The following is a 27,071-nucleotide window of genomic DNA, read 5'->3' as shown; positions in this document are numbered from 1 at the left end:
TGTCTGTTGCACCAGGGTTGAACCAGTATGGAAAGAAAGCTGGAAAAGAACACTCATTCTCTCATCTCCCAAGGAGGAGCTCTGTGGGATCCTTCCAATGCAAGAAACCTTAGTAGTTAGGAACTCAGGCGTCAGACCCAGTTGAAATTGAATATATATCCTGGGCCTGCCCCTATCCAATGGTAACGTGGCCAAGTGCTTTAACCTTCACTTTCCTAATCTAAAAAAATGAGCAGGACAGTAACACTTGATAAAGTTGTAAAAATTAGCTAAGCAATGAATGTAAACCATCAAAGGTTGTTTTATAAAGTTCTTAGGAGTATTTGCTGACATTATTATTATTGTTATTATTATTTGTAGGAAGAAAGAAAACTTCAGTGCCAGCAAAAAGGTTCAGCTATTTAAAAGTTGTACTTTAATTTTTTTTTTTTTAAGTTTTCAGGAAGCAGGGCATGCTCTACTTTCTTTTCTAATTTGGCAAGAATAAATTTATATTTTATGTTATTATTTGAGGAGTAAGTAAACTTCAGGTTAATTTTTTTTTTCTATGTGTTGATTTTAGAACAGCAGACTCCTATTGTCCATCATTTGTGAGTCTCTGTCTGTGTAAGGGAGATGTCATTCATGGTGGTGGTTTTTAGAAAAGCCAGAGGAAAGAGGAAATAGGTATATACTGATTCTTTATAAGAAAAAAAGGAAGAGGAGAAACAACAAAATGAAAAAAGCAAGATATCAAGTCACTAGTGCTCTGTGACATAAGAGAAAGATTTTCTCATACTCAGAAGAGGTAGATTTTAAAATACTTTTCCCTAATATTCTGCAAGTGGGACTTTTTCTGTTTATTTCAACATCTAGGTTTCTGTTAGATTTTTCTCTGCAGCTGTTGGTTTATCTCATGTTACATTCCCATCATTTTTAAATCTGGTTTTGCCTATGATGAAGCCTGAGAAATATCTCATTTTAATGGTGTCTATGCTTATGTCTGTCTTTCATTCTTCAGAAGACACTTAAACCAGCAGTCATGCCGTCTCTTGTAATGACATGCTTTTCCATTTATTCTCCCTTCTGTTAGTGAATAATATTTATGGTGTGCACATCTGTGATCATTATTTGTTCTGCAGTTGCTTAGGGCACTGTGAAATTCAGCTTGTTCTATGTAATTGTTTTGTTTTGTTTTCTACATGTCATCAGATAGAGTGTCCCTTCCACTTTCTGTGGCAGAGACAAGAAGAAGTTAGAAAGGAACACTGCAGCAAATTTTACTTTATAGAAAATCAGATATAGTGGTTTTGTTCCACCCAATTTGTTTTCCTCCCAATTTTTATATAGATGTTCTGTTAAAATTCTGGAAATTAAATAATACTCAGACAAGAAATCAAAAGACAAGGAAAAATTGCATTAACTATAACACATATGAAATTGATGCACTTAATGTGGAAAAAACTTTTATAAATCAGTGACATTCAAATTGAAAAAATAGGCAAATAGCATGAAACAATAGTTTTTCAGAGAACAAAAACTAGAGAAAATACACATGGAAAATTAGCTAGTGCTTATCCCATTACACACACCACCACCACCACTTGCTGAAATAATTTTTCAATTTGATAAAGCACATGCTCTCAAATACTGCTGGAATCGTAACTATTCTGGCAGGTCATTTGCTGATATGAATTGTCTTTAAGATGCATGTAGCCTTTGACCTGTTAATATAATTTCTAGGAATCCATTCTATGGAGTTAGATATGCTGTTAAAGCGTTAGTCACAAGGATAGTTATTATTTATAGTAGCATTGGAAATATCAGAAAGGTTAGATACAACCTAAATTTCTAATGACAGAAGTTATGTAAATTATACAAAAGTCTTCAAGTGGAAAGGTATTAAAATAATGTTTTCAGAGAACATTTTATAACATTAGAGCGTATTACATGATGATTTTAAAGAAGAATAAGTAGTCCCAACAGAATCAGAGAAAGGAGCCAGGTCTTCCAATGTCCATTATTTGTGATAATTATTTTATTAGTGTATGTTTGCAGTACACAATAGTCATACTCTTCTTGAGGAGTTGGTATGTATGGTACATACACTTAACATGTCTCAATCATTTTTACTTTTCCTTTCTTCCTCTCCTCCCACCTTTTATAGAGCCTCTTCCCATTTCCCATAATCTGCCTCCCTGTTTCCTGCCATTTAGCTTTTATTTTGCTTTTTATTTGTATTTTGGGTTGCTTTAGAGAAATCATGCAATGTTTATGTATAATTATGGTCTCAAAATCCTTCCATTTTTGTCCAAGTGACTCAAATATATCCTTCTTCAGTGTCCATTTTTGTGTCCGGTCTTTAGACAGTGCTGCGTGAGGCACTTGATTTTGTCTGGGTACATAGTAAGGTAAGTGAACAAGAAAGGGAACTGAACAAAAGTTAGTGTTTACACATCATCATTCATTGTGAGTGATAATTTTGAGGAAGAGTCACAGTCTTAGCTTGAGGTTTGTGTGGTAATAAAATAACTCAGTAATCAGCCACCACCTTTCCTCCCCTCAGTTTAGGAGGAAGTCACATTGTTTGGTCTACGTGTATTGTAGGCTGAGGCTGTGATTGGGATAGCTCCCTTGCTCTGACACTCCAAAGGGTTCCCTATCCCAGACACAGAGGCTGGCCTTGAACCAAATTGTCATTTCAAAAGAGATGGTGAACATTGGAAACTCCCATAGCAAATGTGAAATTTGAGTATTATTTTTTGTTCTGTCTTTTCAAATGTTACTGTCAGTTACTCAAAAAGAAAGGAGTCGTGCAGAAGTGTGTTCAAGTTTCTAAAGGTGCATGTACTTTGCCGAGTCATTTCACTTACAAGCCTCTGTTTCATTCCTACAAAATGACGGTAATTTGATGTCCATGATGGGTGGCGGGAGGAGCCAATGATAAAAACAGTACTTGCACAGCGGGATCTGACAGCTTATGGTAGTCAGTAAATGCTCAGGAAATACTAGGTCTTCGCCATGGGTGCTTGTTGAATTGAAGCGGGTATGTACAGGTACGCCTTTATAAGGCTTTTCAGTTCCTGTAACTGTGCTATAGGACACTTGCAAATAATTGTCTAAACTACATACTCGAAGGTGGCATTTTTGCAAATCACTCTCTGTATAATTTTTTTGTGTGTGTGCTGTAGCCTCTGCATTTGTTTTCCTAAGCCCAGTGCTTAGGGCTTATAGACCTGTGTGTGCTGGTCTTTCTTTTTTCCTTTTCTTTTCTTTTCTTTTGCTGGAAGTAGAGACAAGGGGGAATGAATTTGAAAGATTTCCTGTATTTTAAAAATGTTTGGGGAAAATAAAGCAATCTGAAAAGCAATCCCTGTCCCCCTTTTAAACATTTTATAAATTTTTGTTTATTTGGTTTGTTTTAAAAAATGAAAAAATTTATGCGTATCTATGAGGTATCATATTTTGATCTAGACATATAATGTTCAAATCAGGTTAGGTCTTCAAATATTTATCATGCCTTTGTGTTGAAAACATTCAGTATCCTTTCATAGGGTTTTTGTCTCTTTTTTGTTTGTTTTTTGTTGTTGTTTTGAGACGGGGTCTCACTATATTGTTCAGACTGGCCTTGAACTCACTGTAGCCCAGACTGGCCTGGATCTTGTAAGATTGTTCCTCCTCAGCCTCCCAAGTGCTTGGATTATTTATAGTTACTTTGCAGTAATTGTACACCAGGATTTATTTTTCCTAATTGTAACTTAGTATTTTTTGACCAGTCTCTCACCACTCCTGCTGTCCTTAGACTCTGGTAACCACCATTTATTCTCAAATCCTGTGAAATCTACTTTGTTAGATTCCACGTATTAGTGAGCCCATATTGTATTTATTCTCTCATGCTTGGCTTATTTTATTTAACATTGTGCTATGCAGGTTTATTAATAATGTTGCAGATGACAGGACTGCCTTCTTTTTATGGCTGAATAGTATTCTGTATAGTATTCTTTTTATTTTTTTCATTTTTTTTTATTTAAGAGGAAAAAGAGAAAAACACAAAACAGAACAAAGCAGTGTAAGGTTACACATAATACAGAACTACAAAAAAAAAACCATAACAGTAAGAAATCACCTGTTAATAGATTACATAATATCATCTTGGAGATAGTTGCTCAAATCACAGTATCAAAGAATATAAAGTAGACATTCAAACAGAGAGACTGTAAACAGCTGTGTAGAATGATCCAAAAACATTAATATAGTCAGCTATTTAACACCCCTAAACACACTTGCTGTTATATCCGTTAGAGCTCTTTTTTTTTTTCCTCCCTCTCTTTTTTACAACAAAATTTACACATTTTGGATTTTATTACTCCTTAGTTCTTATTACTTTTTTTGGGGGGGGGGAGAATAAAGTCAAGTATGGCAAAACAAAGCTGTCAGTCAAAACCAAGGATAGACATAGCACATGATGTAGAACAGAGTACAAGGTTATTGACAATGGTTATCAACGTTGTCTCTTGTTTCCTTAAAAAGATTTATCTATCTCATTAGATATTATAAAGTTGGACAAAACAGTAGAGAACAAGACCAATAAAACTTAGGCATTGTAAACATTACAGGACTTCCAAAGGAGACAATAGTCAAACCAGAATGGGCATCTTTGTGAATCTTATTGCCTTCAAAGTAGTTGCCTATACCCTCAGACTTGATACTATCGCGCAGAATGGAACAGAGTCTAATCAGTCAAAACAAGATCGTGGGAGCATTACAGGACTTCAAAACAAGTTAATAGGAAATCGAAAAGAGTTACTATTATATATCCTAATTTTTTAAATTTTTCCCTTAATTAAAATAAACATAAGAAATAACTAAATAATTTTTTTAAAGAATAGTAGTTACCATAGTGTCTGTCTTTTTCCTTGAAATATTTGGATAGAACTTCATATACTATAGCTTCAAATATTTCCATATCAAGAAGCCCAGAATAAAGCCTTTCTAATTAATAAGTGAAAATTTTATAAGGCTGCAAGGCCACATAATAGGGAATCATGATTACCACATATTTTTATATATTTGAATCATTACTTACATTAGGGAAACTATTCGGTATTCATACATGCGAGATTGATTTATTTCACTTATGAGTATGGTCTCAAGCTGCGCCCATTTATTGATAAATATTTCAATGTGATCCTTCTTTATAGCTGAATAATACTCCATTGTATAGAAATACCACAACTTTTTTATCCATTCCTCAGTTGATGGACACTTGGGTTGTTTCCAAGATCTGGCGATTACAAATTGTGCTGCTATAAACATAGGTGCACATAAATCACTGTGGTATGATGCTTTCATTTCTTCTGGGAATATGCCTAGAAGTGGAATAGCTGGAATAAATGGGATTTCCAATCCCAACTTTTTGAGAAACCTCCAGACAGACCTCCACAAAGGCTGTACCAGTCTACACTCCCAACAACAGTGCAGGAGAGTTCCTTTTTCCCCACAGCCTCTCCAGCGTTTGTTGTTGTTGGTTTTCTTGATCCTGGCCATTCTTTCAGGAGTGAGATGGTATCTCAGTGTGGTTTTAATTTACATTTCGCTAATGACCAATGATGATGAGCATTTTTTCATGTATTTATTTGCCATTTGCATTTCTTCATCTGAGAATTGCGTATTCATCTCAGATGCCCATTTTTGGATTGGATCTTTGAATTTTGGAGGTCTGAGTTTTTTTAATTCTTTATGTGTTTTAGACAAGAGTCCCTTGTCTGAGAGAGAGTTCACTAAAATCTTTTCCCAGTTTGTGGGTTTTCTTTTCACTATGCTGGAGATTTCTTTTGACATGCAGAAACTTTTTAATAAGAAGTGGTCCCAGTTATTGATTCTGGGAAGTATTTCCCGTGCGGTTTGAGTCCTGTTCATGAATTCTCTACCTACTCCTATGTCTCCAAGGTTTCTACCCAATTTGTCTTCCAATAGATTTAGTGTTTCTGTTTTAATATTCAGATCTTTGACCCATTTAGATTTTAATTTAGTACATGGTGATAGACATGGGTCTAGCTTTAGTTTTCGGCAAATGGAGAGCCAGTTTTTCCAGCACCATTTATTAAAGAGACTGTCGTTCTTCCAGTGAACCTGCTTGGCTCCTTTATCAAAGATAAGGTGGTTGAGTGTGTTTGTAGTTGTGGTTGTATCTTCTAATCTATTCCATTGATCTTCGGCTCTGTTTTGATTCCAATACCATGTTGATTTTACTACTGTTGCTTTGTAGTATAATTTCAAGTCAGGGATTGTGATGCCTCCTGCTTTGTCTTTGCTGCTTAGAATTGCCTTTGCGATTCTAGGTCTCTTCTGGTTCCAGATGAAATTTAGGAGTGATTTCTCTAGATCTATAAGGTATGTTGATGGTATTTCGATTGGGATTGCATTGAATCTGTATAAGAGTTTTGGGAGAATAGCCATCTTCACAATGTTTGTTCTTCCTATCCATGAGCAAGGGATGTCTTTCCATTTTCTGAGATCATCTTCAATTTCCTTTTTCAGTGTATTATAGTTTTCACTGTATAAGTCTTTCACTTCTTTCGTAAGAGTAATTCCTAAATATTTCATTTTTTTGCTTGCTAATGTGAATAGTCCAGTTTCTTTTATTTCCCTCTCTGTGATTTTGTTGTTTGAGTATAGGAATGCTATTGATTTCTGAGTATTGATTTTGTATCCAGCCACATTACTGAATTTATTTATTGTATCTAAGAGTCTTTCAATGGAGCTTAGGGGGTCTTCTATGTAGAGTATCATGTCATCTGCAAACAATGACAACTTAACTTCTTCTTTTCCTATCTTTACCCCTTTTATTTCTCTTTCTTGCCTAATTGCTCTGGCTAGTACTTCCAGTACTATATTAAATAGGAGTGGTGATAAAGGACATCCTTGTCTTGTGTCTGATTCTAAAGTAAAGGCTTTCAATTTTTGGCCATTTAGTATGATGCTGGCTATTGGTTTGTCATAAATGGCCTTTATTTTATTGAGGTAAAGAACATCTATTCCAATTTTCTGTAGAGTTTTTATCATGAATAAATGTTGGACCTTATCAAAGGCTTTTTCTGCATCTATAGAAATGATCATGTGATTCTTATTTTTGGCTTTATTGATATGGTGGATTACATTTATTGATTTGCGTATGTTGAACCATCCTTGCATTCCTGGGATGAATCCCACTTGGTCATGGTGTATAATCTTCTTGATGATTTGCTGGATCCTATTTGCCAATATTTTATTGAGGATTTTTGCATCTGTGTTCATTAGGGAGATCAGTCTATAGTTCTCTTTTTTAGTTGGGTCTTTCTCAGGTTTTGGTACTAGAGTAATATTTGCTTCCAGGAATGACTTAGGAAGGATTGCTTCCCTTTCAATTTCATTGAATAGTTTGAGGAGTGTCGGCATTAGGTCTTCTTTGTATTTCTTGTAGAATTCTGCAGTGAATCCATCTGGGCCTGGGCTCTTCTTGGTGGGTAAGGACTTAATTACATTTTCAATTTCAGTAACAGAGATTGGGTTATTCAACAGTTTTACATCCTCTTGATCTAGCTTTGGCACTTCATATGCTTCTAAGAATCTGTCTATTTCTTCTGTGTTATCAAACTTTTGAGAGTAGAGGTTTTCGAAATAGCTGTTGATGGTCTTCTGTATTTCTATTGGGTCTGTAGTGATTTCTCCTTTTTCATTTCTTATTGCATGAATTTGAGCTTTTTCTTCCCTTTTTTAAATAAGGTTGGCTAGGGGCTTATCGATTTTATTTATTCTTTCAAAGAACCAACTCTTTGATTTGTTGATTCTTTGGATTGTTTTCTTAGTCTCTATTGCATTGATTTCTGCTCTGATTTTTATAATTTCCTCTCTTCTTTTGGCTTTGGGCTTGACTTGCTCTTCTTTTTCTAGCTGTTTGAGGTGTAGCATCAAGTTATTTATTTGTATTTGTTCTGTTTTCCTGATGTGGGAACTCAGTGCAATAAATTTTCCTCTGAGGACGGCTTTCATTGTATCCCACAGATTCTGATAAGTTGTATCTGCATTTTCATTTTCTTTTAGGTATTGTTTGATTTCTTCTTTAATTTCTTCTGTGACCCACTGATTACTCAAGAGTGTGTTATTCAGTTTCCATGTGTTTGTGGGATTTTTGCAGTATCTTTTATCATTAATTTCTAATTTCAGACCACTATGATCCGATAACATGCAAGGGATGCTTTCAGCTCTTTTGCACTTGTTTAAATATGTTCTGTGAGCTAATATATGGTCTGTTTTAGAAAATGATCCATGTACTGCTGAGAAGAATGTGTATTCTGATGTTGTTGGGTGGAACATTCTGTATATGTCTATCAAACCCATTTGTTCACAGGTATGATTCAGTTCTGTTATTTCTTTGCTCATTTTCTGTCTGGTTGATCTGTCCCTTGGTGTCAATGGCGTATTAAGGTCTCCTGTTACAATTGTGTTACCGATAATTTGAGTTTTCATTTCTGTTAATAATTGTTTTATATAACTGGGTGCTCTGGAGTTTGGTGCGTATATATTTAAGATAGTTATCTCTTCCTCTTGGAGTTTTCCCCTTACGAGTATGTAGTGCCCTTTTTTATCCTTTATGGTCATTGTTGGTTTGAAGTTCACATTGTCTGCAAACAGAATGGCTACTCCTGCCTTTTTTTGGATTCCTGCTGCATGAAGAATTGTTTTCCATCCTTTGACTTTCAGTCTGTGAGTATCCGTCTGGGTTAGATGGGTTTCCTGTAAACAGCATATGGTTGGATTTTGTTTCTTGATCCATTCTGCTAGTCTGTTTCTTTTGGTTGGTGCATTGAGACCATTTACATTAATGGCTATTACTGTTAAATGTTGGTTAATTGTAGGAATCTTATCTCTCTGCTGTTGCATCTTTATCTTTCTGTTCTGTTTAATTATTTGCTTTGCTTAGAGGTTTTTTCCTTTGTGTATCTAAACTGTCTTTCAATATTTTTTGCAGGGTTGGTTTGGTGTTCATGAAGTTCTTCAGCTGTTCTTTGTCATGGAAGTATCGTATTTCATCATCTATTTTAAATGATAGTTTTGCAGGATATATCAGTCTAGGTTGGAAATCATTTTGCTTTAGGATCTGGAATACTTCACTCCATGCTCTTCTTGACTTTATTGTTTGTGATGAGAAGTCTGCTGTGATTCTGATAGGTTTTCCTTTATAAGTGATCTGTCTTTTCTCTCTGACAGCTTTTAATAATCTATTCTTGTGTTGGATTTCTGGGATGGTGATTATTATATGTCTGGGTGTAGTTTTATTTTGGTTATGACTATTTGGAGTTCTATATGCTTCACTGATCCTGATGTCAGTTTCTGATCTCATGCTTGGGAAATTTTCAGCTATTACTTCTCTAAACATCCTCTTGATATCCTTTATGTTGTCTCCTTCTTTTTCATTAATCCCTATCATTCTTATGTTATTCTTCTTTGCATCGTCTTGCAGTTGTTGAATTGTTGTTTCCTGATTCCTTGTTATTTTTAAAAGATCTTTCCTTTCCTGTTCACTAGCTGCGATCCTGTCTTCAAGGTCTGAAATTCTATCTTCACTTTCATTAAGGCGGTTTTTACAACTTTCAGTGGAGTTTTTTATTTCCTGTATATCTCTGTGCATCTGCATTATGTATTCTGTTTGTTTCTTATATTGCTCGTCTAGGGATTCTATCTTTTTGTTTAGTTCCTCCAATTTTTTATCTGTGTTTTCTTTAGATATATTTAGAATCTCTTTCATTTCTTTTATCATTTCTTCTTTTATCTGGGATATTATTTCGAGTTTGAATTTCTTTAAAGCTTCCTGGAGTTGTTTGTGAACTTCAGTAGCTATTGTGTCTGATATATGAGGTGGATGGGGTATATTTTCTTCTAAATACATTCCTCATAGGGTTTCCTGAGATGGGCTGGAGGTTTGAGGTTGTAATTTGGTCTTTCGTTTTGTCATTTTCCTATATTTCCGTGTTTCAAGTGTTATTTGAAAGCTTCCTCAGGATCTGTTGAAAATCCCCTTCTATGTTTGCAGCTACTGAGACTCTGGCACCATGCTACCCCAAGCCATTGGGCCTGCAGAACCAATGGCCCTCCTCTGCTTGTTCAGAACTCCACAGTTCCAGACAAGCTGGGCCTCAGGGACACTGTGCGCCCACCTGCCCCTTGGAAGATCCACAGCTCTTCAATCGCAGCCGGGTTAGGGTACTCACCACAGGCCGCAGTGCCTCAGGAGCCTGCGATCCCTCCCTGCTTGCAGAGATATCCACAGTCCTCCAGACAAAGGAAGGGGCTTCTGCAGGCACTCTGGATCCGCCCAGCTCCTCTTCTGCACGCAGATGGCTAGGCGCGGCTGGGCTCGGGGGATAGTGTAGGCCCGCCCATCCGTCGGGAGTTCAACGGACCTCCAAGTGTAGCCGGGAGGGATGGGGAGGCAGCTGTAGTGGCCTCTAACCTGCTGCTCCACTTCACTGCACCCAGAAGCCTGGGGGGTCCGGAGCAGTCTGAGATTTGGGCAGACTGTGCTGGGCACTCACCACAGGCCGCGGTGCCTCAGGAACCTGCGATCCCTCCCTGCTTGCAGAAATATTCAGTCCTTCAGACAAAGGAAGGGGCTTCTGCAGGCACTCTGGATCCGCCCAGCTCCTCCTCTCTATTCTGTATAGTATTCTAATATATATATTATATATATCATTCTTTCTGAGTTGATGGACAGTTTCTTGACTGCTGTTAGGTGATGCAAGAAACATGGGAGTACAGATATCTCTGACATATTAATTTCATTTCCTACTCATAGTGAGATTATTGTATTATATGGCAGTCCTAATTTTTATTTTTATTTTATTTTTTTACTTTTAACTTTTGCAGCACTGGGGATTGATTGCATCTGGGGTCTTGTGCATGCTAGGCAAACGCTACCACTGAGTGATAGTGATAGTGATTTTCTCACATCCTATAGGCTGTCTCTTCAGTTGTCGATTGCCTCCTTTGTGGGCAGAAACTTTTTGACTGGATGTAATACCATTTGTTAATTTTTTGCCTTTGTTGTCTATACTTTGGGATCATATACAATACTTTGCACAAACCAATACTCTGAAGTGTTTCCCTAATGTTTTTTCCTATTAGTTTCATAGTGTCTGGTATTAAATAGAAGTATGACCCATTTTGAGTTGATTTTTTTATATGGTGAGAGATACAGGTCTAGTTTCATTGTTTTCCATGTAAATACCTTGTTTTCTCAGCACCAATTTGTTTATTGAACAGCTTTTTCTTTGCTCCAGTGTATGTTTTTTGATGTCTTTGTTGAAAACCAGTTGGCTAAATACATAGATTTATTTCTGGAGTGTCTATTCTGTTTTGTGTCTCCATTTATGCTCATGCCCCATGGTATCTTTAACCTTGATTACTACAGTTTTATATGTATTTTCAAAACCCATAGTGAAATGGCTCATGCTTTATTGTGTTTTCTTGAGGCTACTTTGGCTATTTAGAGGGAGTGTGTGTGTGTGTGTGTGTGTGTGTGTGCGTCCATACAATTCAGTGCAATCCCCCTATCAAAATACTAGTGGCATTCTTCATAAAACTAGAAAAAACAACCTCTTACCTTAAAAAAATTTTTTTTAATTTCTCAGTGGTAATATGTCTTTCTAATACATCCAGACACACATGTACTTTCTGAGTTTGTGGCACAGAATTTCATGCTATGAGGGTAATTTAACCCATTCAGACCTGTGCCTGTGGCTTCATTAACCTGAGATTTTATGAGGTTAAACACTAATCCACCTGGAGGAAATCGGCTTGGGTTCTACAGGTATAGGCATTGGGCACTCACTAGTTAGATGCTTAAAAAAAATTTTTTTTTGGCATTATCTGAATGGATAATTCACACTAAGGGATGAACATGACTGAAATTTGAATAATAAGATTGGAGATGAAAGAAAGAATACTGTCCACAAGAGGCTGGGAATATTTGTATTAGGGAAACTGAGGGACTAAGATTTGAAAATGTCATCATCATCTTGTACTTTCCATTGAATTATCACTGTGGACTTTAGGTAAAGCCCAGGTGCATTTGTTGTTTACCACGTATACGTCATTGCCAGCCCTGGACCTAATTTTAGGGAGATAATTTTAAGTGCCCTCTGGAATAGTCACTAGTCATTTGCCTCAATGCAAAGCCAAATGTAGTTTTGGAATTGAAAATAATAAAGCTTACTTTGGAGAAACAGGCAGTCAGGACAGCTAAACACTAGATTATTAGCCTATCTAGTGTTTTTGTTGCAGCTTCTTGTTTCTGAGGGTGGCATCCGTGCTGGAGAAAGATAGCCTTAAGTCACCCTTCCCACAGGCCTGCATTATGGGGCAGCTTTCTCAAAAAAATAATAAAATACTTATTGAACTTTTAGAGAATATAATGAAATGAGAAACTGAATTTAGAATCAGTTTTTGCTTCTCTCAAATTATGTTTTTGTTTTGTCACAACAAGCTATTAAAACAAGAATATACATATGCATAATTGTCAGGTTCAAAATCAAATCGACAAAAGTGCTTTACTGTGTTTTAATTTTTCTTAAGTTCATACATAATAAAAATCTAGAGGGATTTGTAATTATTAGCCATATGTCTTTAAAAATGTGTTGCAAGAATAAACTAGTATTATATTTCTCAGAAAGGTTTGTACTTATTGCAGTAGAATGAGGGTTTGGTATTATTCATCTCATTTGGTGCTTATTTGTATTTTTTTAATCTAGCACTTCATGATATACTTGTTTTATTTCTCCTCCAGCCCCCCCTTCCACTCTTCCTTCTTCTTTTCCAGACAGGGTCTCACTATATAGTGCAGCCTGGTTTAGAACTCAGTCTTCCCGCCTCCCCCTCAGTGCTGGGATTACAGACCCGCCTCTCCGCACTCGCTAGCTCCCTCCTTCCTGCCAGACGTGCGGTAATAACAGTGTGTGCTCTCTGCCTGACTTCTTTCACTGCTTGCCGCATCATCAGTAACAACTTGGCCTTGGTCTCACTTCAACAATTTTCCCCAGACTTTTATCCTCTTATCTCATACTACAAAAATTCCCGTTGAATTTATTCCTGCAACATCTGATATCCCAATTTTTAAAAACATAATGGTATTATAGGAGTTCCCTATGAAAGTAATTCCCAAAGCTTCCCATTTTGTGCAGCTCCATTACTGTAAGATGTATCTGTCTTAGTGAAAGTCTCTACAGGAGTGGTGAGTTATCTTCTTACTGCCTGCTGTATAAAATTTACTTTTCCTGAAAGGGCGTTTGAACCAGGATTCTCTTCTGCTTCTTCTCTCATCCATCCTGTTTTCCAAATTTTTCTTTCTTTTTTTCTGTTTGCTGTATTCTTTACCTGAAATCCAGGCCTTCTCTTTTGTCTGCCTTCTTATACTAAAAATTTATCCTTCTTTAAAGCCTAGGACAAATGACATTCCTTTTGTTAACCTTCCCTGGTCCACTTTGCTGGAAGTAATTGCTTCCTCTGGATTTTATCCCTATCTTGCTGCTGGTATGTGTCATATTTGTTACTGTTGTTTGCGAGAGCATCTTATGCTCCCTTCTTAAGAGTCAGTTTTATATCATTTTATGTTTTACTCTCAGTGTCTAGTTGTGTCTTATACTTAAAGCTAAGCAAATTTTTGATACTCATATGAACTAATGTTTAATATTGTAGATCATTCTCTGAAAGATATTTTAGAATAAAGATGGTTATTCTATTACTCTTAATGGTCTTAAGTTTCATAGTTATTTCCATACATTTTAGGTTTAATGATTTTGTTCAAGCAGCTGACTGGTGCCAGTACTTTAAACCCTTTTATTAATTAAGTAGTTATCTCTGTTCCAGCACATTAAGTAATGAATTACTGCATTCAGCTTTGCAGCATGTAACCTTCCTAAATCCAACCACAAAGGTTCCTGCAGTATTTTTCTGTGTAGTATTTTTCAGTAATGTAGGGGTAAATGAGAATTTAGTGACCAAATTGCTCTTAAGATGTTGGAAAATTCCTAGCACATTTTCATAGCTGGTACTGTGCAGAACCTTTCTCAGCACTCAAATGTGAACACAGAACTATTAAGAATACTCTTTCATGATTCATGATAGCTGTGCTAGCAAAGCATGAATTACAGTCCACTCTAGTGTGACCTTAGCTTTTAAGAACTGTGTAATCCAGTAATTTTAATTCCCCACTCCACCAAGCACTAAGTAAGAAAAAAAGGCTAGAGAGTAGAGCACATACAGATGACCATCAAAGGACTCCCAAGAGGCTTTTTTGATTTTAGCTGTCTTATTTTACATTGTTCCACTGCACATCCTTTGAGGTACTGCTCAGTAACCTTCTCAAAGAAAACCTGGATACATATTCTATCTCTGTTCCAGGATGAGTCAGAAGAACTGATTCTATGTTTTTAGAGCAATACTCAAAAATATTACGTGTTGTTAATTTATCTTCTCCCACTAACCCCAGAGATCCTTGAGGACAAGAGTTGTGTATCATATGTATCTGTAACTCCAGCATTTTATACAACTCCTAGCATATTAAATGTAAATACCTGTTGAATACCAAGCTGATTATCTGCCTTTGGAGTTGCAGCATATCTTAAATAGCACATTAAGGGGATGGGGTTTAGCTTAGCAGTGTAAGCGCCTGCCTGGAAGCTCCAGGTTGTGAGTTCGATCCCCGATACAAGAAAGAAAGAAAAAGAAAGAAAGAAAGAAAGAAAGAAAAAAGAGAAAGCAGGCACATGACAGTGTCTAATAATTAATATCTAATAAACATGTCAAATGGGCTGGGGATTTAGCTCAGTGGCATAAGCGCCTGCCTTGCAAGCAGGCAGTCGTCCCTGGTACCGATAAAAACAAAAAAGGCAACAAACAAACAAAACATTAATAGTGTGAAAAGTCTCAAAAAGCACATCTCGACAAGCACTTTAGCTTTGAAGGGAGATAGCCTAGGGAATGTCAACTTTCTCTGAGAACATTACTGTATACTAGTATACAGTACTTTATGTGCGTTTGATGACTTAGAGCTGCCAATTAAAGATTGAAATGTGTTTAGGGTATTCGTTTAAGGGTACAGGGAAATAGGTCATACATTTTGGAAAGCTTTCTTTGTAAAATTTCTTTTTAAGAAAAGGTGTCTTTGGTGTTTAATAAATCCTTAACTATCCCAAATGACTAATTTCTAAGGGTTCTATATGGCCAAGATTTGTTACATGATAATAATACATGTGGAACTTTCCTGATTTATCAACAAATAGTGGTCACTGGTACTGACTCAGTAGTCATTAAGTCTACCTGCTAGGCATCTCATATTGTGCACTAAATTGGAGGTGCAAATGTACATGCACACACGTATGCATGCATGTGTGCACCCATATAACCATCAGAAAACAAAATCCCAGCCATCAAAAACTTTTACTTTTTTCAGATTTGTTTTTGTATATGAAGTTTATTATCAGAAATCTAGGGAGTAGTGGTTAAAATTTGCTCACCTAGAACTCTGACTCTATATGATCATCAAACACTGAGTACCTCCCTACTGGCTGCTGGAGTACTGAGACACAGTGTGAATGCTTGTAGACTAGAGATGCCCAAAGCTTAGTGCATGTAGTCTCGGCAGGGTTTCTATCTCTCTTCAGCATAACCATGGGGAGAGTTCTCTCTCCATGGAGATTGACATTTGTGTAAGTACTGCGTGCTAACCGATTGTGCCAGTGAGCATTTTTGAGACTGACATTTGTCTTTTCCTTCTGATGTTTGATAGTTTAGGAGAAGCAAAAATTCATAAAATTGTCTTCAACCCTCAATTAAATCATATCTTAAATGACTGAAAATATAGTACAACACAGGCAAAACTTTCTTCTGTTTTTGACCTTGATGGAGTTCCTCATTATCAGTCTACCAGTAATTAACAGGGGATAGATAACCTGAGATTTTTGCTGCACTTACCCTCAAGGGTTTATAAGGCTTCTGTGTAACCACACTTTCCTTCATGTTGACAGCTGGGCTTCCTCCAAGTAGGGAGATGGCGACGTGAACACTGAACACTGAGCTGTTTGTACCAATACATTCTGCTCCAATATATTTTCTAGGAGTATGGCTGAGAAAAGAAAGAAGAATGTGCTCAGTTCCATTCTGCAGGGGAGCCAGATGCCCAGTGAAGCAGAAACAGGATACCTGTAAAGTTGCCAAGGCAACATCAAGGATAGAAGAGGTCTTAGACAGAATGATTTATGAGGATTTCTTGCCATAGGAACAGATCTAAAAATATACTTCCATGCTTTTTCCTCACAATGATAAATACCACAGGGCTGTCAAACGGAATTGTGATATATAAAAGATTGACACCTTATCAGGCCAAGAAGCCCAGGGAGAGGAGAAACAGAAGCAACGAAAGAAGAGTAAAAATGCTCTTGGTGTGTTTTAAATGCTCATTATGCTGATTGATACTGTGCTTAGGCGTAAAATTGATCTTTTAAAAACATGCAGATGTTACATATTTAAAATATGCCTAGAAAAGATACTGTTTGCTAGGATATAATGAAGATTTTTTTTTCGTTATTTCTGTTTTTAAAAACGTTCAATTCAGCTTAAACTTAAATATTAGTAAGTTTTTAAGAAACATGTATCGACATGTATAATAACATGTAGTAGCAGAATAATTTTGTTTATGAATAATTGATAGAGAAGCTCTTGGTGCACATAGATTTGGCTTTTCTTAGTACTCTTTCAGGTATTCTGCATTATCAAATGTCCATGGTGACGTTCATTTTATGAATTATATGTTGGTGACTGCTACTATATTGCTATATTAACAAGTCACCACAAATACAGCACCTTGAAACAGCAATACAGTATTTATCTCACAATTTCTGTAAGTCAGAAGTGTAGATATGACTTAAATGGAACTTTATGTTGGTCTCACAGGATGTTATGGTTTACATCTAGGTATCCCTATAACCTTATTTGTTTGCTGATAGGTGAAAGTTTTGGAAGGCAATTAGATCATGAGGGTGTGATATTCAGCAGAGGATTAGTTTACTGATGAATTCATAGCTAGATGTAATTTTGGGAGGTGAACCCTGGTCATGGGAGTTGGGGGTTACTGGAGGAGTGGTGTGAAGAGTGTATCTCTCTTCCTCCTCCCTTAATCTCTCTCTCTCTCTGCTTCCTGCTGCCGTGCCATGTGCTCTTTTTCCTGTGCCATTCCCTCTGCCATGTCATCCTGCCTTGTTGCCAGCTGACATGGACTGAAATCACTACAAACTGTGAGCCAAAATAAAACTTTCCTAGAGTTGTGGGTGTTGGGTATTGTGTCTCAGCAACAAGAAAGTCCCTAAGACACAAGGCTATGATGGAGGTGTTGACCAGGCCACAGTTTCAGTCCGCATATTCAACCAGGGGAGAAGTTGCCTCTGGACTTATGAAGCTGTAGATGGAAATTAATGCTGTAGAACTAAGGACTTCAATTTCTTACTGGCTGCTGGAAGGGCTGTCTGCAGTCCATTGCCACATGGGTTTCTCAGCATAGCCACTACATTCAGTTAGCAGAATGTGTTTCTACTCTGTGTGATATCCAGATAGAATCTTATAGGGATGTTTGTTAAAAGCAAGTCCCAAGTCCCAGCCACACCAAGGAAAGGGAGTTAAATAAGTTGTGATACCAGGAAGGTAGAGATCATTATAGGTCACCTAAAGGTTTGTCTGTCACAGGATCATTTTGAGGAAGAGAGTAAATTCTTTAACTCATGCAGTCTGAAGAATTGTTCAGAATTAGTGCATGTGCTACCTACACAAGTAAAGCTTTCATTTTTCATGCTCTTCCCCTTCTTAAACAAAAAAAAGGCAGAAGTGAAATTGCATCCTTAATTAATGGAGGTTAGCAAGCTAGAAAGAACAGTGAAAAGAAAGAACATATTTCTTCCTTTCATACATGGAAAAATTCATATGATGATTTAAACTATTCCATTTTATTTTCTCCTACTTTGGATACCTGAGGAAACAGTTTGAGACTAGATTCTGCTAGATTAACAACATGCCTTTCTACAGCCAAGAAACTGCATGCTTTCTGTAACTAAATGAGAAATGTTGCTTCACACAGAATGAACAATTTCCTAGCCCACCTTGAGGTGCTAGTGTTTGGGCCTGAGAGATATTGTGGTCTTCAGTTGTCATCAATTGCAGTTAAAACTAGTATGCTTAATATTATGGATTTATTCTGTCAGTAGTCATAGGATTTGACAAAAACTAAAGAAAAGGATTGCAGGTGATTTCACTGTGGCCTTTGGCTGAATTGATTGATCTCACAACATCTAATGAAGAGACAGCCACAGATTTAGTGTCACCTGGTGGGCTTAGAACAATAATTCCTTTGCTTTTTAAAATGACTGCCTTCACATTTCACCCTCAACGTTAGTAGTACTTATGCAACAGTAATCCAGTTTGAAAGCCCATTGTACTGATTAACACTTCATTTGTTTTGTGGGTCATCCGCATTTAGCATGAGGACAAACACAATCTAAGTATTTACTTCTTGCACTGTAGTCTGAGGCATAGTACCTGGCACACAGAAGATGCCCAGTACATGCTGCTGTGACAGCTGCTGCTGGTACTATTGTTATGCACACATTTGGCTGAGTCTCTTCTGCTATCCATGCTATGTAAGATGCTAAATCACAAAAAGAAGAATAAAATAAACATAAACCAGAAACATGAGCAGCTCTTCCTAAACAGACCTCACAGAGCTGTTCCCTGTAATTTTTGAGTGAGCCTTCTGTAATCTAATTCCCAAGTCATTTAAGTTTCAATCCAAGTACCACTGTTCTATGTAGTTTCTTCTTGGGGTCATGTTAATTCCTTTACCTTTCCTTATTAAGTGATGAGACTAAACCAGGTCAAAGTTCACTGTCTTCAGAACTCTATACCATGCTGCCCCAGACTACACTGGAGGGAATGACACAATATTCTGTTAGCAGTTACTTGCTAGAGGTGCCCTGCTGAGTCAAATGAAAAGCTTTCTGATTATGATTTTGTTTGTTTCTGGGTTTAAATAGTGCTTTATTTAAGTTTTTTGTCTTCTAAATTTTATAATTTTTATTTTAAAGTGAATAAAACCAAACAAAATATAACAGAATAAAGCCATTCAAAATACAGTAGTGTGGCTGGGGATTTGGCTCAGTGTCATAAGTGCTTGCCTAGCAAGCGCTGTCATGAGTTCGATCCCTGCCCCCCCAGACAAAACAAAACAAAACAAATAGTGTGACATAGAATTTCAAAACAAGACAATAAGAAATCAACAATGGTTACCAGAATTCATCTTGTTGTCTTCAAAATAGCTGCCCATACCTTCAGACATAGTAAAATCAAACAAAACAGAACAGAACTAATAAAATCAAAACACTGAATGCAATACAGGACTTCAAAACAAGACAATAGTCAATCCAGAATGGCTACCGTAATATATCGTGCTATCTTTGAAATAGCTGTCCATGCCATCAGACATAACAGAATCAAATAAGACAAAACAGAATAAAATCTAACCAAATAAAACAATGAAAACAATACAGGACTTCAAAACAAGAAATAGGGATTAGCTTCCACAAATCTAGATGAGTAGTGTTTATCTGTTTGGATTTGTTCTGTACAGCCCCAATGAGTATGGAGGTAACACTGCTATGACTATAAGTTTCAAGAAAATCTACTTCATGGTTTAAGCACATGCTCAACCATTTCTGATTCAATTTTTAGGTACTTTGCCAAGCCTGCATCTGTTTTAAAAACTAATTTTTAGTGATCCTGATGAAATTGTACAAGATATTTCTGGTTCAGGGTAGTCTAACCTGCAGTTTACTGCCCTCCTAGTTTAATGGAGGATATTGTAATGTGATTTTTCCCTTTCTCAGTGTAGCTTCCTGCCTTTCCACCACGGTGCTTGACATTCAAATGACAAAGTCACAATGGATTTACCTTTAAATATCAGAGGTAGAAATAAGTGCTTATATTAAAAATGTTTAGCCTACACTGTCATATATTTGAAACTCCTTCCCTAAAGAAAGGCTACTATTTTCTTTGTTCTTTTGTTATGATACTAAGGGCATGACAAGCAGGCTGACTGGTTTTCAGATCTTCATCCAGCCTCCAGCTACAAAATAAGGTGAATACTGACATCATGGAGTTGAAGTAAGAACTCAGTTCTCTGAAATGTGAAAGTGCTTTGTTAAAAACTGTAAACATAGATAAATAACTTTAAACATAAATACTGTTGATTCCTTATATCCAGGATTGCTGGATATTTTTTTAGCCAAAATAGCCAATAAGGTTATAAAATCAATTAATTATTTAATGGTACTTCTCATTCTTTAGATGTTTCCATCGCTTCATTTCTTATATTCCTTTTGTTTCTATTTTTTTCAGTTTATATCATTACCTCTCTCAACTCTGGCCATCCTTTTATAAGTGAATGTAACAAGAAATATGTTTTAATTATTAATTACTGTTGCATTACAATCTTAAAAATAAACGAATGAAATATTTTTGTCTTTAAAAACTGAAACGATCTTTAAAAATTTCCCAATGAATTTTTGAGTCTATGTTCCTAGTAGATAAGTGGTTTTTTAACAGAAAACATTTGTTCTTTATTACTGCTTTTTGTTGCTAGGGAGTTATGAGGACTATTAAAGCACTTCTTGTTCTGAAAGATTTTCCCTTTGTCTTTTAGAAATGGATTTCATTGATTTCTATGCTCAGTTTTTCAGAAACTTAGTGAAAAAGATATAGTACAGATATGAATGTACATAAGGATCGTGTAGCAAAGCAAGTATTCTGTTTTGGTGCTATTTTTTATAATGTAAGGTCATTTATAATATGAAGAGGGAAATTTTGAAAATTTTAGATGGCTCAATTATAAGCTGTAAGAGATTCAAATTTTCTCCTTTTCAAAAATCTGCTTCATTTCAATAACTCACAATTGCTTGGGAGCTGACAAATCATATTTTTAAAATGGCCAGACAAATCATTCTCAACTGTGCCTTCCCCCTCTTGTCTTCAAGCCCTGTGCTGAACCCTGCTTCCCCAGAAGAGTCTATTTACTTGAAGTTCTGAACATGGATTGAACACACTGTGTTAATTCAGTCTCTTGTGATTCAGAATGACAGCCTGATCAAACTCATTCATTTAAAAGTGTGTGCAAGGGAAGGAAGACTGATTAGAATGATGCCTGAGTGGCGAGAACTAATGGAATCAATGTGTTCCTCTACATCTTAAGTCTTTGCAAAAGAGTTGTAACTCAGACTTTTTCTTTTCATAACATTTGCATGTGCTTAGAAAGACTGAGCTCTTAGCACCTTGAAGGAGTTATTTTCCACTGCTCAAATTGCCTTCTGATCCCTCCTCATATACTTCTTAGTCTGGTTAACTTCAGCTTATTCCTTAGGACTCAGTTGAAATGTTCCCTTCTCCTGGACATCATCCCTGACCTCCTAGTCTAGGGTGTATCACTTCTATGTGTTTTTATATTCTGTAAATAAGACCTTTCTGTGCAGTTATCGAAGTTGCTTGTATGTTTCCCAGCTGTATTGTTGTTGAGAACTATCTGATGTACTTTTTTAAATGAAAAAAGAATAAAAATGATGATACAAAATTTCAAAACAATAGGAAATTAACAGTGGTTAATATATTGTATGTTATTCTTTATCCATGGTCACATTGATAATCAGAAATATTTATTGAATGAGTTAAACGTGGAATCTTTGATCATTTTGGTGACATTTGTTTTCTTGGCTGATAAAGGATGGTTCTATTTCTAATGACTTTTATTCTAAAGTAGATCGGTTGTGAGTCCCTTCTACAAACAAATTCAATAAAGAATTGTGAATGTCCTTGCAGAGTCTACTGAAGTTATTTTTAAGAATAGATTGTTTGGATTATTAAATTGTTTATTATTATTAACAGATTGAATTATTTTGAAAATAATGAGTTTTGTGCAGTACCTAAAAATGAAAACTTAAAATACATTTATAAAATATATAATTAGCAAACCACTCAATTAACTCTGTATTTGGTATGATCAGGGAATTGCTCAGGAAGGTACCTAACAATGAGTGTTTATTTTCAGGGGTTTATTTTTGAGATACTGGAGATTGATTTGAACTCAGGGCCTTCATAGTGAGCTACATTTCCAGCCCTTCTTTAATTTTTATTTTGAGACAACATCTCAATAAGTTGCTAAGTTTTCAGGCTGGATTTAAATTTGTGATTCTTTTGTGTCAGCCTCCCAGTGTAATGGGATTATAGTATGCACCAGAGTGCCTGACATTTGGTGGTTTATTGATTTATTATTTTTTCATTCAGTCTAGTTATTCTGTGTGTGCGTGTGTTTTAAGCAATTTAACTGAAATGGACTTCCATTTATATAACTGCTTCCATATTATTTTGATACATCTTTTCCCCAAGGTGATTTACAGGATCTTCAAGCCAATATAAATATTTCATAAATATTTGGCCATTTGATATATACCTACACAATACCTCAGCAGTATCTTTCAGAAGGAAAAACACTGAAAAGTAAAGACCCAACACAATGGCAGAATGAAAATCTGCTCCAAATATTTGTTTCTGAGGTAAAGGCACCACACCTGTTCAATTAAGAAAACCATTCTTACAACACAGGATGATTTTATTTGTTTAAGTAAGGCCTAGAACACCTAACTGCCAATTAGGTACCTAATGGCAGAGCTCAATCCCTAGCTTATGCCATGAATTCATAGGAAATAAGTTCAGTAACTCCAGCTCCTTCCTATTGGTTTTCATAAAGTGAGTTTCTCCAGGTAGGGGAGGCTAGTGCTTTGGTTGAACCCAGGTACCTTTCTCTTTGGCTTCCTTCTTTTTCTGATCTTTTTCCTTGACACTCTTTGAGTGTTTAATACGCTCAATACACACATTAATGCTCTAGGCAAGTAGCTCACCCTTAACTTGCTTGTTTACAACAATGCTAACTGCATGCTAGGCAACATTGTATACTCTTCCTGTTTTGCCATGGTAACATTTGTGTGGCATTCCTTTTTCCACAGTACCCATCCCTTTGATGTCTACAGTATCACCCTTTTTGTAGATTGGCATGTATGTAGCCAAAGAAACAACCCCATGTTTTCTAAAAGGCCTAGAGAACATATACCAGGCTCCCCTTCTCTTTCCCTCTGTGTTCATCATTTTGGCAAATTACTGGAAGATGGTGGTTCTGGCCAAAAGGGTGAGTCAATCCAGTTATTTTCAGTAAGTCTTTTAACTTACTGATACATAAAATTTTTTTTTCGTAGAGTTAACCATATTTTAATAATATTTGATAGCCATATATTTAATATAATAGTTTTCCATTTGTCATAAGGTTGAAATACTGCTTTTTGGCTCATTATGGTCTTAAAAAACACATGTAGGAGGACTTACCCTTTTTGACTGACAGCTTCTTAGATCTTTAAAATATATAATTAACTATATAGTTGATGCGATCAGAGTGGTGGGAATTGATCAGGAAGGTACCTGACAGTCAATGTTAGATTAAACTTTGATGAATTATTCAGGGTTTGTGCACCCATGAAAAGCAATCATACCAATAGTTTTGGGGGCTAGAAACTGAAAAGCTGCTCTTTTGCCATATGCATGCCTTATTTTCTAGTCTATATAATGACATCTAGTTTTTAGTATATAATGGTTAGTCATTTTAATGGGACTTTGATGTGGTTCTACAAATTCTTGTTGTCAGAAACAAATGATTTCACCAGAAAGAAAATTGAAAGGATTAGTTTTACTTACACACTCACACATTCTTTATTCTCCTTTTTTGTTTCTTCTAGTGAGCATGTTTTTGAACACATTAACACCGAAGTTCTACGTGGCCCTGACAGGCACTTCCTCGCTAATATCAGGGCTTATTTTGGTAAGTGGTGGAATCCTTCCCATTTAAAAATGTACTGATTAGTAATATGTGTTATATAAGAAAAACCTGGAAGAATATACACCACTAACTTGTAGTTATTGTGTTGTACACATGTACATGCTGGGTAGTCTTCAGCCTTTCACAACCCAGGTTGGATATTCAGAGGTATTTGAAAAAATGTTTATGTAACCATATATTACTCTACTGACAGGGTAAGACAGATATAAGTAAAACAGACAAGAAGGGAGGATACAGTCCTATATCAAATTTTAGTGTCTAAGATACTATAAAATAAATGTGGCTCTGTTCAGCTAAAATATTTTTTATCTCCCTCATCAAAATGGATTATTGGACAAATCAAGGTCAGTAGAAATATAGCTCAAGGTATTGAAATCCAGTGTGGCAAATGTAAGGATTTTTCTCCTTCATTTTATTTTCTCTTTTCAAATTTGCAATTATTTCTTTCTTATTTCCTTAAAAGAATTCCAAATATGTAAAGAGTAGTATGATTATCATCCATGTGGCTCCATTATTTTATGCAGGTAATAGCTGCAGGTAGTTCATTTTAGTAATGTCACATGGGACCATTTAAACTCGGGAGGTCACTGTAACATAATTAAATGGCTTTAAAGAGAATAAGGATTAAAAAGATTTTTTTCGTGCCTGTAACACAGGCATAAAAGTGTTACAGAGATGATGTTAAGGAAAATGGATAATCAGGGAAATGGATGATCAAGGGAATAAGGATTTTAGAAAAAAGAGCATAAACGTGGAGTAAAGAGCATAAATAGGCTTAGAATGGAGGTTTTCAAAAACTTATCAGGGGCCACAGTAAAAAAGATAGAGAAAAGTATACGAGACAGGGCAGAAATCTGCACATTGAAAGGATGGTAGTAGTGTGGGGAGCATCCTTTTGTGATGAGAGCAGATACAGGTTCATTTTGGTCTGTTGTATCACATGGACTGTTGAACACAAAGCGTGAGATGTTTAAAATTGAAGTTACCGAAAGACGAATATGAAAAGTAACAGCAGAAGCCATGTCAATGTGGTTATATCAGTAGAAATTCAAGTAGAAAGTTTAATTCTGGCAAAAACAAACAAACAAAAACCCAACCCAAAGTGAGGGGAAGAATATTAAAGTATATTAAAATGGGTTCAAATACATTTAGTAGTTTGTGCCATGTTGCTGCTGTACTGTCCATCAATAATGTGTTTTCAAAGTTCTTGCTGTTTTGTAATGACAAAGAAAAATAAGCACATTGTAGAGAGTTGTTCATAAACCTAGGAAGTTAATTTTTAAATGAGTGTATTTAAGAAGTATATTTCATTTTAAACTTATGTTTCCTCCTGTTCTTTAATATTGAAATCTCTTTCTGAAATGATAGTGGTATTATTTTACTTTAATTGCCAGGCAAAGAAGCTTTAACTACATCAGATTTGTCTTCAGATTTGTTAATGGGAAAAGGCAAGTTGAAAAGATTTCAATAGACTAAATCCTAGAGGTTGGGATCTACTAGCTTAGGAAACCAACAACTTCAGTAGTTTACTTCTGTTGAACTGCTAGGGTAATGACATAAAATGTCCAAAAGAAAAACAGAGGTGTTGAAGTCCAATTTAGAATAATGAATTTAGAAGAGAGAAACTTCAGATAATCTCTTAAAAACTCTCCAGTGTAGGGGACCCAGGCCAGAGGACAATGACCTGAGAGAGGATTTGGTGGATTGAAGCAGGCATAAAGTGTTTTGCCAGAAAACCACAGAAAAAAATTGGAATAAATATGATATGAGAATGAGTTTTCAAAGGTTTCTAATTTTCTTCATTAAATAGAAGATTCACTAAGAAGCCATATACTTGCTATTTAGAGCTATGCATGAAACTGTACTAATGAATCAAAAATTATGCTAAAGAAGACAATGGGTAGGTAGACAAATGCAAAGAGAAAATAAGTTTTCTTAGTTTGATGAGATGGGTAGTAGAAGAGAATACTTGGGAAGAATCTGGGAAATTTGACTTTCTGGAACCCTATATTTAGTCCAAATCCTCTATTTTTCAGGAGGGAAATTTGAGACTTTCATGGGAAAGAAAAGAAAGTGTTCTGGCTAAACTCTTGTGGTTAGTTTTGGCAAAGTCAGGCCTTGAACCAACATTTTCAGGTTCCCACTTTAATATTCTAAATGGACTGGGAAACAGCAGACTTTAAAATGCTTTCACAAGCGTGATAAATTCTTAATAAGTATCTTCTGAAAACAAGGCAGTCTTTTAGCCTCTATATTTTTGGGTTCCGTGGGATGTAGTGTAAGTCTTCATATAATGGTTATCATTTACATTGTATATAATATTTTAGCATTTCGTTTCTAAAATATTTTGGAATTTTTTTGTTTATTAAACAGAAAAAAGTGAATTTTTGAATACAGCTTTATACTGAAAGATTAGTTCACTCTGATGTAGAAGAATAGGTTTTGTGCATTTTTCCTCTGAGGATATATTCACTTAAGAACCTTGCTTAGGTGATGTTTACTGTGTGCCAGGCACGGATCTAACGCACTTTTTATGTTAACTCATTCACCCTTTATGTCAATGTTAGTGTTGTTTCTGTTTTTCTTGTAGCCTGGCTAAGTAGGTGTTTTAGTCACTTGTGAGTGAGACAAAATACTACACGCCCATAATTTTGTCTCATGGTTTGTAGAATTAGTTGGTCGCTCGAAGGCATCTGCAAGAGAGATGAACTCTTCCAAGTCACGTCCCCTGGAGTCCACCTTTTCCAGCCAGCCCCGTGGCCTAACATCACATCTGGTTTTATGGCCCTGTAATTCATTCACCTTTCAGAAGCCTCACCTTTGAGTCCGTGAAGTTCTTTGGGTGTCATCCAGCTATAAACTTCAACAGTAGGAAAGCTAGTAAACTGCCGTAGGTCACACAGGCACCCTGTGCTTTTACCACTCATTTCATTGCCTTTCTGATGAAGTTCCCAGCTGGTTTTCTAGCCTGCTGAACAGACAGCAGGTTTTACACTGGCGGTCTGTGGTGTGGACTTAAGGGGGCATAAGTTAATTAATGTAGTGTAGACTATTTTCTTTCACTCTGATAAGACAGGCCTGGTGG

The 27,071-nt window shown here is 36.1% G+C and overlaps 1 protein-coding gene across 11 annotated transcripts in view; it reads left to right on the top strand.

Annotated features, from left to right (window-relative positions):
* Nucleotides 1-27,071, top strand: part of St7 (suppression of tumorigenicity 7) — a 276,254-nt gene that overhangs the window by 113,527 nt on the left and 135,656 nt on the right. For 8 of the 11 annotated variants that reach the window (XM_063241742.1, XM_063241731.1, XM_063241736.1 and 5 more), the window contains one exon: nt 23,886-23,968. In XM_063241742.1, coding sequence (XP_063097812.1) covers nt 23,886-23,968 — 83 coding nt within the window. Of the gene's footprint in view, nt 1-23,055; nt 23,285-23,885; nt 23,969-27,071 lie in introns of those variants that run through there. The other 3 variants (XM_023567295.1, XM_063241726.1, XM_023567294.1) reach the window with 1 other exon arrangement.

Source organism: Cavia porcellus, unplaced genomic scaffold (genome assembly GCF_034190915.1).
Source record: "Cavia porcellus strain 051 isolate PalLab524CR breed Dunkin Hartley unplaced genomic scaffold, mCavPor4.1 scaffold_2, whole genome shotgun sequence".
NCBI lineage: Eukaryota > Metazoa > Chordata > Mammalia > Rodentia > Caviidae > Cavia > Cavia porcellus.
Note: the sequence above shows the minus strand (reverse complement) of the source record. Positions and strands in the feature narration are given on the sequence as shown.